The sequence below is a fragment of the Triturus cristatus genome, chromosome 9 (assembly GCF_964204655.1).
Source record: "Triturus cristatus chromosome 9, aTriCri1.1, whole genome shotgun sequence".
Taxonomy (NCBI): Eukaryota; Metazoa; Chordata; class Amphibia; order Caudata; family Salamandridae; genus Triturus; species Triturus cristatus.
The window spans coordinates 749214264-749229364 of record NC_140592.1 but is presented as its reverse complement, the minus strand read 5'-3'; the positions used below and the strand labels follow the sequence as shown (position 1 = coordinate 749229364).

The 15101-nt window shown below is 45.0% G+C and overlaps 1 protein-coding gene across 3 annotated transcripts in view; it reads left to right on the top strand.

Moving 5' to 3' along the window:
• The window catches only part of LOC146798746 (prospero homeobox protein 1-like), a 91901-nt gene extending 81065 nt beyond the window's left edge, over window positions 1-10836 (top strand). For all 3 annotated transcript variants that reach the window (XM_085626038.1, XM_085626036.1, XM_085626037.1), the window contains exons 4-5: window positions 8510-8704; window positions 10134-10836. In XM_085626038.1, coding sequence (XP_085482164.1) covers window positions 8510-8704; window positions 10134-10319 — 381 coding nt within the window. In that variant the 3' untranslated portion in view covers window positions 10320-10836. The remainder of the gene's footprint in view (window positions 1-8509; window positions 8705-10133) is intronic.
• The last annotated feature ends 4265 nt before the right edge of the window (window positions 10837-15101 follow it).

Genomic DNA, 15101 nt, shown 5'->3' with positions numbered 1-15101 from the left:
AGGGGAAGGACTTGTAAATACCCTGTACTTTACTTATAAAGAAGGTGGCAATCTCATCACAGTGAGCATTGGAAGTGATCGTATTGTTAGGGCCTTCTGGTAACTTAGTCATGTCTTTCACCATAGCGAATATTGTTTTAGGTTGATTTGCACTTGACAAAATCCTGTCAGTGTAATAGCTGGCCTTAGCTTTTTTTATTAGTTTATGATACTTTTTGGTTGCAGACCTGAATATAATTTTGGCCTGGGGGTCATAGGATTTTCTCCAGGCGCGTTCAAGCAGCTTGCATTGCTTTTTTTGTCCAGCAAGAGTTTCTGAATACCAGAGATGAGGTTGCCCACGTTTGGACTTGGACAGTGTTGCGGGAATCAGCTGGTCTAACGATTTATTAATCCACTCTCTATATACGACATCTGCTTCCTCCAGATTCACCGGCCAAACAGGGCACGTGGTTTTCAGGTTGTCTATGAGCAGACTACTGTCTAGTTTGTGCCATGGGCGTCTTGGGATAGGAGGGGGAAGCTGTCTTTGAAAGTTATTAGCTATCCGAATGGAAATGTGGATCAAATAATGGTCTGTCCAGCTGAGGGGGCTTGGAGGAAAGGCAATAATATCCGGAATATTTGAGAACACTGGGTCCAATAAGTGGCCAGCTGCGTGGGAGGGCCCTTTAATAAATTGTGTGAGTTGACATGCTTCTAGATCATCTAGGAGACCTTTCACCGTCGAGGTCTCACTGCAGTCAAAATGTAGGTTTAAGTCTCCCAATAGGTTAAAATTAGCGGAGTTTAAAATCATAGTAGAGATAGTGGCCATCAGGGAATCCTGAAATGACCTAACAGGGCCAGGTGGGCGGTAAATCAGAAGCCCGGTTAGAGTGAAGGTGTCCAGGATCTTTATTTTAAAAAGAGAGCTTTCACAATCCGCAATATTAGCCGGAGAGAGCGAGCAGGAAAAGGGGGATTTAAAAATCACTGCTAGACCTCCCCCTCTCTTTACAGGTCTGTTCTGAATTTGTATTAAGTAATCTGGTGGAAGGGACAAGGTCGGAATGGCTAGAGTATCGTTAGTTAGCCATGTTTCCGTAAGAAACAAAATGTCAGGTGTTTGGTCGGCCAGAAGATCATAAATATCCTCATAGTGACTAACCAGGGACCTACAGTTCAGACTGAACACCTTGAGGTGTGTTAACTTGTCAGGGAGTAAGGGGGTCTCCGTAGTGGTGTAGCCACAGTGAGGGCATTGAACCATAGGTGAGCCAGGGTAGAGGAGGTGGGGGGTGCAGATTGAACGGTCCCAAAGGGAGAGAAGCCCTTCGCGTGTGTATGTTGGCATAGTAGCAGCAGAGGGCACAAGGGGACTGGCAGCGTGCAGCGGACTTGGCGCGGACGGGCGCAGACGGGCTTGCCTTTGGCGCGCCGCTGCGCGCGTCCGCGCCCTCAGTCCAGTTAAGTAGAGAGGGGAGCGTGCTAGGCGTGCAACGCTAGAGCGCTGACCTGCAGTGCCCAGTACAGCCGGAAGTGGTTGCTAGCCCCGCCGACCCTCCGCTCAATCGGCACAAGCCGTGGCGGAACGGGGTCAGGGACAGCGGACCAGGTGATGCAGTAGTCAGCAATCAAGGTAACCACAATAAAAGGTTAAAAACGATTTAAGATTTAAGAGATGTGCAAATATGGCAATTAAATAAGCATGTGCAAACGAGCAAGTTTAAAAATTCAAAGCAGGGCAACAACTGACACAATTCAGGAGCAGCAGCTCAAATGGTTCGTTCCACAACTCGACTGGCTAACAATAGAGTACCTAGCAGGGGACTCGTAATCTGAGCGCCGCTGCGCGCGTCCGCGCCCTCAGTCCAGTTAAGTAGAGAGGGGAGCGTGCTAGGCGTGCAACGCTAGAGCGCTGACCTGCAGTGTCCAGTACAGCCGGAAGTGGTTGCTAGCCCCGCCGACCCTCCGCTCAATCGGCACAAGCCGTGGCGGAACGGGGTCAGGGGCAGCGGACCAGGTGATGCAGTAGTCAGCAATCAAGGTAACCACAATAAAAGGTTAAAAACGATTTAAGATTTAAGAGATGTGCAAATATGGCAATTAAATAAGCATGTGCAAACGAGCAAGTTTAAAAATTCAAAGCAGGGCAACAACTGACACAATTCAGGAGCAGCAGCTCAAATGGTTCGTTCCACAACTCGACTGGCTAACAATAGAGTACCTAGCAGGGGACTCGTAATCTGAGCGCCGCTGCGCGCGTCCGCGCCCTCAGTCCAGTTAAGTAGAGAGGGGAGCGTGCTAGGCGTGCAACGCTAGAGCGCTGACCTGCAGTGCCCAGTACAGCCGGAAGTGGTTGCTAGCCCCGCCGACCCTCCGCTCAATCGGCACAAGCCGTGGCGGAACGGGGTCAGGGGCAGCGGACCAGGTGATGCAGTAGTCAGCAATCAAGGTAACCACAATAAAAGGTTAAAAACGATTTAAGATTTAAGAGATGTGCAAATATGGCAATTAAATAAGCATGTGCAAACGAGCAAGTTTAAAAATTCAAAGCAGGGCAACAACTGACACAATTCAGGAGCAGCAGCTCAAATGGTTCGTTCCACAACTCGACTGGCTAACAATAGAGTACCTAGCAGGGGACTCGTAATCTGAGCGCCGCTGAATTGTTGTCCACTAATTGCTTGGGGTGGTTCTTCAGGCTGATATTTCTCCATAGATGAAGGATCCTATGGAAGGTTGTCCCATTTAAATTACTTCAGAACCCTTCTGCCAGGAACACAAGTACCAGTGTTGACTCTGTTCTGGTGGGAACATCTTCTACCCCCTTGGGAGACTTTGCCTTCATGAGGTCCACCTCTCCATCTCATATAACAGAGTAAAGATACTTATGCAGTGATCGCTCAGTCTTCTCGCAGCAATTTAAATTGATGAAACGTTTCATAGAATGTATCCACAGTTGCCAACCATGAACATTTACAGATATTTCGATCACAATGTCTGCGTCTGGAGTATAACTTTAAGTAGCAACGGGTATTTATATCTACCCTCAGTGTATGCTATGCCTGAGGAGTAAAATTACATTGCATTCATGAAGCACATAGGTAGAAACGTGTCGGGGATTGATTTTGTTCCATCTAGCGATGACGTTGGCCAGGCACAATGTAAAGTCGGAACAGTGAATCTCATGCCCATGGTTTTTCGCCCACTAAGCCACGCTAGACAGAGACGAGCCAAAAGCAAATCAGTCTTGATCCTGCTCCAATAGGAACAGTCCTGCCAGAATGATCAGGTCAGGTCTCCTCCTCTATCTGCTATAATGCGGCTGCAAGCATTCCAGCTGAGGTTAATTCAGCCACTCCTTCCATCTTGTCTGAATACAGTTGATAATAACAGTGTACGAATATCATATGATTTCATTTTTTCATAATTATATGAAATGTTAGGAAAATAATGCAAACTGCAGACCCGGTATTTAGCGCAATTATTATTATGAGATGCGCCATCAAATCCATTTTAGAAGCAGATAAAAAAGGTGCTAAATCGCACGTATCACTGACAGTAGCCGCTCGCGTTCTGTTTGTTCATACTTTTCCTGTGCTTCCACTGTAGAATTTTGCCCCGAGTGGACAAAAAAATTACACGATGTGTCGAAATGGCATAATTTCAGGCATTTCTTATAACAAATGTACCACAAAATGCCGGAAATTACGAAAGATTACACCAGCATAATGCTGGACCTAGTTGTTAAACACTATTTTGATGGATTCTTCCACAAATGTCTATATGATCCAAGGTCCTATACTGTTTGGAATTTTAATATTGTTGAGCTTTTTAAACATATGACCTTCAGGAGCAATAAACAAGTAACACTGAAGACCACTTGGATTATTGTAGTTACATCATCTTCTAGCAACTAGAAGCAACTTTCAATCTCTTTTACTGAGAAAAAGTGGTCATCGAGTTTTCAGGTGGAGGACAGTGTAGATAAGAGCTACGCTGCACTCTGTCAGCAAATCTCGATATCCCTAGATGAACTGGCCCCTATGCGGAGGGTGAGGGAGAGACCTAGAGCGACTAATGCCTGGTTTAACGACGATCTGAGACAGCATAAGATCTGCTGCAAACAGGCTGAGCGTACTTGGAGGAAAGGATATAAGGAGTTGGACAGGGTAGCGTATAGAGTGGCCTTACAGGTATATAAGAACCAGCTGAGAAATGATAAGGCAAAGTTCTTAGAAGATACCCTGGATAAGGCCACAAATAAATCGCAAACCCTGTTCAAGCTGGTTAACAACTTATCTAATCCGTCCTGTACAGCTCCCGCTATCCCGGCCTCTCAGGACCTGTGCGATTCATTGGCCGCTGCATTTGAGGAGAAAATAAGAACCATCTTGAACGGACTCTCAGTGCCTGGACAACTGGGGTCGCCGCTACCTCCTTCACTGGAACCTCTCCGCTGTTCGGTATTGCTTCGGGATAACAACAAGGTGGATACATCTTGTTTACCTTGCTTTCCCATTCCAACATCGGAGGAGTTTGTCTTATTGGCCAATGGAGTGTCATCGGGCTCACCACTAGATCCAATGCCTCATAAGATCTGGAAGGCGTTTCAGGTTGAGCTGTTTCCTCCACTTCATTCCATCTGCTGCCAGTCACTGATGACGGCGACAGTTCCAGAAAGCTGGAAAGTGGCAATAGTAACTCCACTATTAAAAAAGGCTTCTCTAGATCCATCCTGTCCAGCTAATTATAGGCCCATCTCGCTTCTACCTTTTGTAATAAAGGTTCTTGAGAGATGGGTCACAAAAGCCTTGTCCAACTATCTGGAATTAAACTCCTGCCTGGATACAGCTCAGTATGGCTTTAGGCCGGCACATGGCACGGAAACCGCATTGGTCACCGTGTTAGATGATCTGCGAACGCGTGTCGACAGGGGCAGGTCAGTTTTTCTGGTACTGCTGGACATGTCGGCCGCGTTTGACACGGTTGACCATGCGGTTCTCCTGGAGCGTCTCCATAGTGTGGGTGTAACCAGTCTAGCATTAGATTGGTTAACGTCCTATCTCAGTGACAGACAGCAAGCAGTGGCTTTACCACCTTTTCAATCTGCCACTCGACAGGTGAAGCAGGGAGTTCCTCAAGGGTCGGCGATTAGTCCGATCCTGTTTAATTTATATCTTCGACCCCTTATAGCACTGATTAAGTCATTCGGCATATCAGTCATCAATTATGCCGATGACACTCAACTGATTTTTTCATTTGAGGGTAGTGAGGCGGTTTCGAAAGACACCTTTCATCGCTGTATGTCGGCCACAGCTGAATGGCTGCGAACCAACTCACTCCAGTTCAATGGGGCTAAAACAGAGGTTCTCCACTGCTCTCCTGATCGCCTTCCCCGGGGGCTGCCTGACGACTTCTGGCCACCTTCCATTCCTGGCTCTGTGGCTGGAGCTAAATCGGCCCGTAATTTAGGAGTGGTATTCGAACCGGACCTACAGTTGGATGGTTCAGTTAATAAGACCGCAGCGACTTGTATGGGCCTGCTCCGTGCCCTACGCAAAATTTTGCCTATTCTCCCCAAAGGTTTTAGAGCTGAGGTGGTGCGGAGTATTATACTCAGTAGATTAGACTACTGCAACGCACTACTCTTAGGAGCCCCAAAAAAACTGATCCTGAAGCTGCAGAGGATCCAGAATATGGCGGCAAAACTGGCTCTATCGCGCCCGCGATCTGCTTCCTCCTCGGCAGCTTTAGCTGACCTACATTGGCTGCCGATACAGCAGAGGATCGCGTTTAAGGCGGCATGTCTTGTATTTAAGGCGCTGCATGGACTTGGACCAATCCCACTCCAGGGCCTGTTTTCTTGGTACCAAGCTGCCCGGCCTTTGAGATCCTCATCGGCGTTTCTGGTGCGGATCCCAAGGATCACTAGAGTTAGGATAGGTGGCCGAGCTTTCAGCCACACAGCCGCCTCATTATGGAATTCCCTTCCGCTAGTGCTGAGGGGTAAGCAAGATCTGACCTCCTTCAAAAGGGACCTTAAGACCTATCTGTTCCCTAGGGCAATATAAACATTCTATCGGTGGTTTAAATAGGGTCTCAGCGCCAGGATACCCTTGGGGTGACAGATGCGCTTAATAAGAGTCAAATACATACATACATACATACATCGAAACTCTGTTGTCGTCTTTATCAAATGTTTGATATGTTTTTTACATGAATGCGGAGATTTCCCTTCTTAAATTCACTTCCAACGGACCTTTATATGTATGTTTTATTAAGTGTACGGCTCTCCCTGAATTCAAGTAAAAACAGGACATTGAATAGCGTCATTGCGCATGGTGTATCTATACACAGGTAGGCAGGCGCCCAAGACTACCATCTCTGGCTGAGCTTTTTCCCGTATTCTGGAATGTTCTCTGTAGGCTTTTCAGTTGGGGCAGATTCACAAAGGGCTTCGGCACTCGTGGTGAAGGCACCGCAGTCGTGGTGGTGGGGGGGGGGCACTTGTGGCAGGGGCCCCGCATTTGTCAAGGGACTTCCACAATGAGTAACTGCAGTGGGGAGGTCCTGCCACGCTGGTACCCACTCCCCACTCTCCCACCGCCACGGAGGCCCTTTCTGAATCGTCCTCGTTGTGTGCATTCGTGCACGCTCAGTCATTTTCAAGAAAACGTCAACGTTTTTTCAGTATCTTGTTCTACTGGAACTGATTCCTAAAAACTGTGACTTGGGCTGAAACTAAAAGAAGGCAAAAGTCAGGCACACAGCTCACATTTTATAATATATGAAACACACTGTATTAGATAACAGACTCAAGTGACTGGTGTCGGTTATTTTTTGTTTAAATCATATATGCACAGAGCAACTAGTATAGCATCATAGGCAATACACATTACTTCCTGAAGAAGGTTTTTTTAATCTAAAAATCTTAAAATGCAAAGATATAAATTAACCAACAAAACTCATGACGTTGGAATTGCCATTTTATTTAGGTCTCCTAGGGAGCTCCTGAGAATTGAAAACACAAATTATATGCATTTAAAAGAAAAAAACAAACTATATTATAATGATTATGTAGAATCCAGTTTAAAGTGTAAGAGCCTGATTTAGGGTATAGCGGGCAGCCCGCCATCTGTCAGGGTGACAGAGGTCATTACCTCGCCACCACTGCTGTACTACCCGCCCCTTATATTTAAAGTACTCCACAGGCTTGTAGATATATTTGTGTGATGGAGGCTTCTCTGAAGATAACAAAAATTTGGTGAGCACCCACCATGTTTCAGGCTGCCCTTCATCAAACTTTCTTGTTTTCCAAAAACAAACTATTAAAGCGGGAACTTGTTTTCGAAAAACAAAAAAGAAATGGCCCAAACGCCTTAAACATTAAAGTTGTTTTTGAAAACAAAAAGCAAATGGCTCAGAGGCCTTAAACATTAAAGTCTGTGCTGGTTTCCTGGCTACAATCTCATGCAATTGATTATTTGTATTTTGTAGATTACATCCTTAATGTGTTTTGTTGGCCAATTTAAGTTTTTGATTTAAATATGTTTATTTTAAGACCAACCGTGGTTGAGACCCTTTAGGTAGGAAAAAATGTTGTTTATTATCCTATATCATTTTTTTTTCATGTATCTATGAAGTGGACGCAAACAAAGCATTCAAGGCGATTCATGAGAGCTCAGACATTTCTTTATATTAATTCATGTGGACCATTCAATAGCATGACATATGTATATGTAATGATGACTTCTGTATACCCCTCCCACCACTATCTTTCTTTTTCGTTTTCCATAACTACTTTGTGGATAGCTGAGCAGTAGTTCAGGACACTATTATTTTGTTCTTCTTGCTTATTTAACTATCAAAACTGTTATCTAAGTAATGTAATTATTAACAGTTTGGGTGGTGCGCAAGCCTTGCCACAGCTGACCAAGATCAACAATTTACTGGGGCTAGTACTTTTTTGTGAGGACTACGCAATGGATTTTTCTTCCAGAGTATATGGCCGGTTTGGCTGGGCTGTCTGAAGGATATTTTGCGCTAAGACATATTTTTTCTGTTTTCAAGAATGCTTGGAAATTTTCACATTGGTGTGGACGAAGGCGGTGGGTGGGATGTGGGTGTGAGTGCAAGTTACTCGCAGTACTTTTGAATTCCTCGCCTCACACTCCCTTCCCTTCGCAATGATACATGCCCACTATATCCACTCTCTATGTACTGTTGAATCTTCATCATGGAGGGAGCAAAGAAAAAGCTGATTAAAGTGAGGGGAAGCAGGTGGGCATGAATGTGAGGGCTGCAAAGTTGTAAAGCGTACTCTGTATTGGGCACAATGTGCCTTGGTACCCTTCTGTGTCCCAGTTATCTAAAGGCAGGGTGGCTTTACAAGTAGATGAGTCACAGTAGTGTGTAAGTTGTAGATTTTTTTTGCATGAAGCCCTCAGATTTCGATGACCAGTCTTCCTTTGGGGTTTTGAATTATTATTTGCACTCACCATTCACTCTTATCTCTCCATAGTTCAACCGCTCCATCACCTCCCAGCTTATCAAGTGGTTCAGCAACTTCCGTGAGTTCTTCTACATTCAGATGGAGAAATTCTCCCGCCAGGCAGTGACAGAGGGGGTGGTCAGTGCAGACAGGCTGACCGTGACTCGGGATTCTGAGCTGGCCCGCATCCTAAACCAACACTATAACAAGTCCAGTGACTATGAGGTGAGTTGACACTTGACTATGTGTTTACTTTGAAGCCACATGAACCAGGCCTTGGAGGAAGGTAAAGGTGCCATGTTGAAAGGCTGGGATGTGGAGGCAGACATGAAAGACGGGATTGACAGAGCTAGGGCAGTCACAAGGGGTGAGGTTTAGTGGTTAGGAGGGGCATATCATGCCACTGGTCCCATGCTTTTATGAGCCCCACTGTGCTTCTATAACACTTATAGATATTTAATTTCAAGCAAGCCTGCCACCTTTATTAATAATGAGGCAGCTTGTGTGGCCAGACCACTGATGGCATCAGACGCCATGTTTTCTCTTTGTCGGCAGTTCATTTGTTTTAATTCTTAGAAAGAACTGCTGCTTATTGCACCTGGTCAACTGTAACAAAGTAGGGATGCCTCTGCCTAGTAATAGGTTCCCTGGGCCTCATTTAGAGGTTGGAGGAACAGGGACACAGGAATCTATAAATATGGACGCTGTCTTCCACCAGTGAACCGAAAGCCTGTGCCTCTGTCCCCCTTTTGGGCTGGCGGGCTGACTCAAGGACCTAAAGGTGACACTGAGTCTTATAGGCATTTCAGCATAACGTATTAAACTGAATGATCTGCATTAGGCTGTCTTGTAAATGCTGAATGTTACTGGGATGTTGGATATTTTGGTACGTATCTGGGTGTTGGTGTATGTGTGATAGTACTCACAAAGCAGCACAGGGGTACAATATAGGCATCAAAGAGGGATAAAGATAAGATGCTCCTTGTGGGACCCTCAGCAAAGGGTTGTTGGAGTAGCCAGGAATGAGGTCTGTTTCAGCTGGTGAGATCTGTGACACAGGAGTGAGGTGAACCAGTTGAGGGTTGGACCTACTAAACTCTTGCATGATGATTTGGGAGTATTTTGTGGTCAACTCTTTTGTTTGCCAAGGAGTGGTGAAGGACAATTGCACAAGTGTGGTCATGGTCTTAAGCAGTGAACAGTTCCTCTGGGTGTTGACGACAGTTTATAGGATCTTGGCCAGAGCTGGACACTGGTTAAAAAGACTGTCTTTGTTCAAGGATCCCAAGTCAACATTAGGGTTCTTAACTGGGTTAGTGGAACATGTTTTAGTTTCAAGGGAACAATGCCCTGTATGACTGCGGTATTGATACATTTAGTGATAATCAGCACAAGGGATTTCTTGGAACGTTCGATGATCTTGGCATTACAGATATACGTCATGGGGGCACGGGCATTATCATAATGATGACCCTTGCTTCATCGCCTTCTTGAGTAGCAATTACTTCACAAAAGTGGGATACTGGATAGCCGAGCCTGTAAGTTTGGCCTTGGATGTAAGTTGTGGTGAATTATGATGTCGTCAGGAATGTATACGTGAGGCAAGTTATTATAAGTTAATGTATTTAACAAACTTTTGTGTTATTTTTTAAAGATTCCAGCCAAGTTCCTTGATGTTTCCCAAATCACTCTGCGTGAATTTTTCAGTGCCGTTCTCACGGGGAAAGATGTTGACCCTTCTTGGAAGAAAGCCATCTACAAGGTTATCTGCAAGCTAGATAGTGATATTCCGGAGGCCTTCAAATCCACCAATTGCTTGCTGGAAACAATGAACGAGTGAACTTGTGTGATCAGTGTTGGTTTCAGATGGTCTTGTGTGGATCCCTGGAAGCAAAAGCGAGGACAAGCAAGGCCAAACCAATTTTATTTTTTTATGGGACCCATTGGCTTTGAAGTGGATACCTACCCACTGTTAGCGCTGACGGGAATCTCCCGTCCCCGTTAGAATGACTCTGTTGTGGGCAAACTGATTTTGCTGCTGATAATGAAGTATTTTAAAAGTGAAGTGTGCACCTATACTCAGGTCTGGCTAAATCTTGCACATTGCTCTGAATCCCCACAACTAGCTGCAGCCATTTCACTTGAAAGTTGAATGAAAATGTGACTATTTTGCACCTCAACCAGAAATACTTTCAATTACTACAATCTAGATACAAGTTCTTGCGGTTGTCATCTGACATAGTGAATGATGGAGTGCTCTGAAGTTTTAAAATTGTATTTATTTAATTACCAAGATGTTCGGGTATATTGTGCCCGTTTGTAATTCTTCAAATAAAGAACTTACATTTTGAACTGAATTGGTTTGTCAGCGTTTTTTTTTTTAGAACAATAAAATGTAGGTAAAAATTTAATTTGAAAATCTCCCAACAAAAATATGATAGGCCACTTACTTATCTCAGACCTCCCTCCCAAATTGGTTCATACTTGGTTCACTTTAAATCGTTGTGAAATACTCATATTTGTCTTGCTATGAAGGTGAATGTATTGGGTGTTTTTTTTTTTCTTTTTAGTTTTGACTGTTGTTTTTGACATAATTAGCTTCTAAGTTGTTTTTTTTACAGCTAGATTTAAGATCCTTAAGGTCTCTTTTTTCTTGTTCTAGTTTGACGTGCTGAAACAGGTTACTTTTGGCAAACAAAAAAAGTAAGTGAACATCAGCAACCGACCTTTAGGGGCATATGCATCAAGCAATTTTGCGATCGCAAACAGTGCGATTCGCAAAAATCGCCCGTTTGCGATCGCAAAATGGCCTTTTGCTATGCATGAAGGTTTTTGGCTTCGCAATTGAGGTAATTGCAATATCTTGTGATTACCTAAATTGCAAATGCAAATAGGGAATCGCAATTTGCGACTCCCTAGTGCACATGCAAGAAGCCTTTCCTAAATGCGAACTGTGAATTTAGAAAACTCGAATTACTATCAATTTGAAGTTGATGTTAACCATGTGCATACTTTGAAAAATGCACAAAACCACATTTTTTAAAGTGCCATGTGGCGCACACATGCCCCTATGGGCATGTGTGTGCCTTACAGGTGCAATTGTTTTTGTTAGGGGCACCTCAGGGGGGCCTTAGGCCCCTGGGCACCCATGCCTCTGCATTACCTAATTTGCGATTACCAATTAGACAATCGCAATTTGGGCAATGCAAGACCATTCTCACCTATGGACCTTGTGGCCCATTGGAAAGAATGGAGTCGCAAATGCAAACAGCGATTCCCTAGTTGCGTTTGCGATTCTTAAGGAATCGCTCTTTGCTCTCTGTTTTGTTGCATTTCATTTTTGCGATTACCAATTAGAGATTTCTTAAAAATCGTTATTTGGTAATCGCAAAATGAAACTTTTATGCATGTGCCTCTACGTTTTTGGCAAGGCCCATTCACAAAAAGAGGAGTTCCTAGCACTAACAGTAGAAGATGTTTTTAGGCTGAGGCTGAGGAAGCTCTCAAGGAAAGAATCAAGGCCAATACCAGCACCATAGGATTTCAAACTATCCCTGAATTACGAGGAGCACTAAATTTACAGGTAAAAGTAGCTAACAAGCCACTCTAGGTTTGCCTCCTCCACAAAACATGACCACTTTGAACATGGGTAGAGCTTCACCAATGTTTCATAAATCCAACATTGGGGCATATTAGCAAGGGCCATATCGCCGCTTTAGCGGCACTTTAAGCGGCGATATTTCTATCGCCCTATCAGCAAGCTGTCGCTAACAGCAGTTAGCGACAGCTTTTAGGCGATAGCGACCAGTTTGGGGCCCGCTTTGCATGTCAGCGATATTTATCGCTAATGACATGCAAAGTGGGCGTACCCAAACTGTTAGCGACTGAAAGTAGTCGCTAACACAGCCATCTCCTATTAGCAAGGCAGGCGAAGCGATGAAAAAAATTGCGCTATGCGCAATTGTCGCTATAACCTAAAGCCTGCTAAAAACATGACTTACCTGTTTACCCAATGGGCGGTGGATCTTCAGGTTAAGTCCCCGGCTGGCTGCCGTAGCCCAATGGATGACGGATAATTGCCTGCAGCTCAACGCAGGCAAGTCGGAGGTACTGCTTCTTGGAAAGAATACCAGCTACTGGAACCAAAACTGGTGGCCTTTGTCACTAGGCACCATTCCTTCCCCCAAATCCCTGGTCAAAAACCTGGGCGTCTGGATGGACTCATCACTCAATTTCCAGACCCACACAAAAAGAGTAGCGGCCACTTGTGTGGGCCTGATGAGGAGCCTTAATCCCATACTCGGCTACTTTGACTCCAAGGTTCGCCAAACGATTATACAAGCCACAATTCTGTCCCGCCTAGACTACGCTAACGTCTTACTCCTGGGCGCCAACAAAGCTGAGATTGCGCGTCTACAGCGCGTACAGAACACCGCGGCAAGAACCTTGGTCGGACTTCCCCGCAGGTGCTCGGCTAGAGCCACTATACGAAAGCTGCATTGGCTGCCGATTGAGTCTCGTATCCAGTTTAAAGCTCTCGTTATGATCTTTAAAATTCTCAAAACTGGATGCCCTAAACTTCTTCGCCCTCTCCTTATACCTTACGTACCACAGCGCAATCTGCGCTCTCTTGGCCAACATTTATTGACAGTTCCCCTCACAAAGTTAGCTCGCACAGGTGGGCGCTCCTTTAGAGTATTAGGAGCCAAACTTTGGAACAATCTGCCGGTGAACATCCGCTCAATGGAAAATCTGTCTGCTTTCCGGAGAGCTGTCAAAACCCATCTATTTCCTCCCCTTTAGGTTTCTGACTCCTGGTTTTCTGTTTTTTGTGATGATTCTGTGGTTCTTTAGCGCCGGGACGCCCCTTTGCTGGGGCAGCTGTTTTGCGCTCTACCAAAACATAACATAACATAACATAACATTGGCGTTAATGCGTGAATATCGCTGGATTTCCAGCGACATTCACGCATTTCTCCGCTATCGCTGGATACTTTAGCACAATGGAGAAAAACGTTGCTAATAGCATGTTTTCCCCGCTAAAATATCCAGCGATAGGCAGCGATAAAAATGAACGCGCTAAGCATCGCAATTTCTTGCTAATAGGCCCCATTGTTGTTCATTTTGTATGAAAAACGAATCAGTGAGACCAATGCCACATCCGACACTGGCCTTGAAAAAACCACAAGTTACACCTCCTAACGCCACCACCCCCTGAAGTGAGCACCTTGAAAAGTAGTACTTGCAGATTTGGAGGCAGTAGAAATGTCATAATCCAGAACCTGTGAAAACACTTTCAGAGCAGAGAGCATGACCTTACACAACCTTAAAAACAAGGATGGCAACATTATCAAACCAGCAGACAAAGGTAGTGTAGGGGTCAACCAGAACGTGGAGGGCTCTCAAGAGCAATATCTTAGACCCCTGTCAGATTAAACTAAACCAGACCCAATACTGATTGGTGTAAGGGGATTTTAAGGGGATTTTTAAAAAAAAGAAGAAACGTACCTCTCCGTCGTATCTTCTCGTGTCAGGAATGGAACAGGAAGATGGCAACCAGGCTCCCCTGACCAATCACAACGCTACAATGCAGCGCTGTGATTGGTAAACACCCAGGCTGCTCTGACCAATTACAATGCTGCAGTGCAGCCTTGTGATTGGTCTGAAAGCCGTGGTTTGGTGCTCAGCAATGGCCTGGGGGGCCTGAGCATGTTCTCCACATAGGCTGAAATGCAGCATGCTAGGAGAACATCCAAAGTGCGCATGGCTGTTTTGCCGGCCCAAGAGTGCCAGCCAAACAGTCATTGCACACTTAGGAGGGTGCTACCCAGAGGCGGCTCCTCCATTAGGGAGGAGGAGTGTTGCCTCACTGCTTTCTCGCAGTGCGAGAAGCAGAAACATAAAATGGTATTTTAAATACCATTTTATGTTTCTGGTGTATGCCTGGTTGGGGACGGGCGGGTGGGTGGATCAGGGAGGAGTGGCTTGTCCAATGCTGTGGGCCCTGACTGTTTGGTCGGTTTCGATTTCGAGAGACTACCACGAGGGAAAATGTATTATTTATGAAATTTTCCCACGTGGTCGTCTCTTGAAAAATCTCCCCCCACCCAGCACCACCGAACCACCCCTCTTACCTGCAGAGGCCGCGGCAGCATCAGGAAACAAGATAGAGCCAAACAGGGACATCCACAAGTAGACCTAGTAAACATTCCAACTAAAAGAAGCAAACGTTAAAGCGCACAAGGTGGAATATGACTGAAGTAAAAATACTGTCTAAGGTTGCATGCTGCACACAATGCCTATTTGATGCACACAATGTATGTTGTTTATGAAAAAAACTTAATAAAAACAAGTTTAAACAATTTTTTTTTAAAAGAAGCTAACATCTGGGACAAAAATAGTTGGAAGGAGGCGAAGAACACCCGGTAATTAATATGTTGCGATGCCTCCTTATATACGATTCAAACAGGAACTGAAATCTGAGGATAATGCTTTGGATTAGGAACCTCAGATAGAATTCTCTGGAAAGACCAATATCTTGGAAAGGGCAGTTTATAATAAGGCTTGACCACACCTCTGATCTGAAATTCATGGCTTCAGTTTGGCAAATGACAAAGAAGCC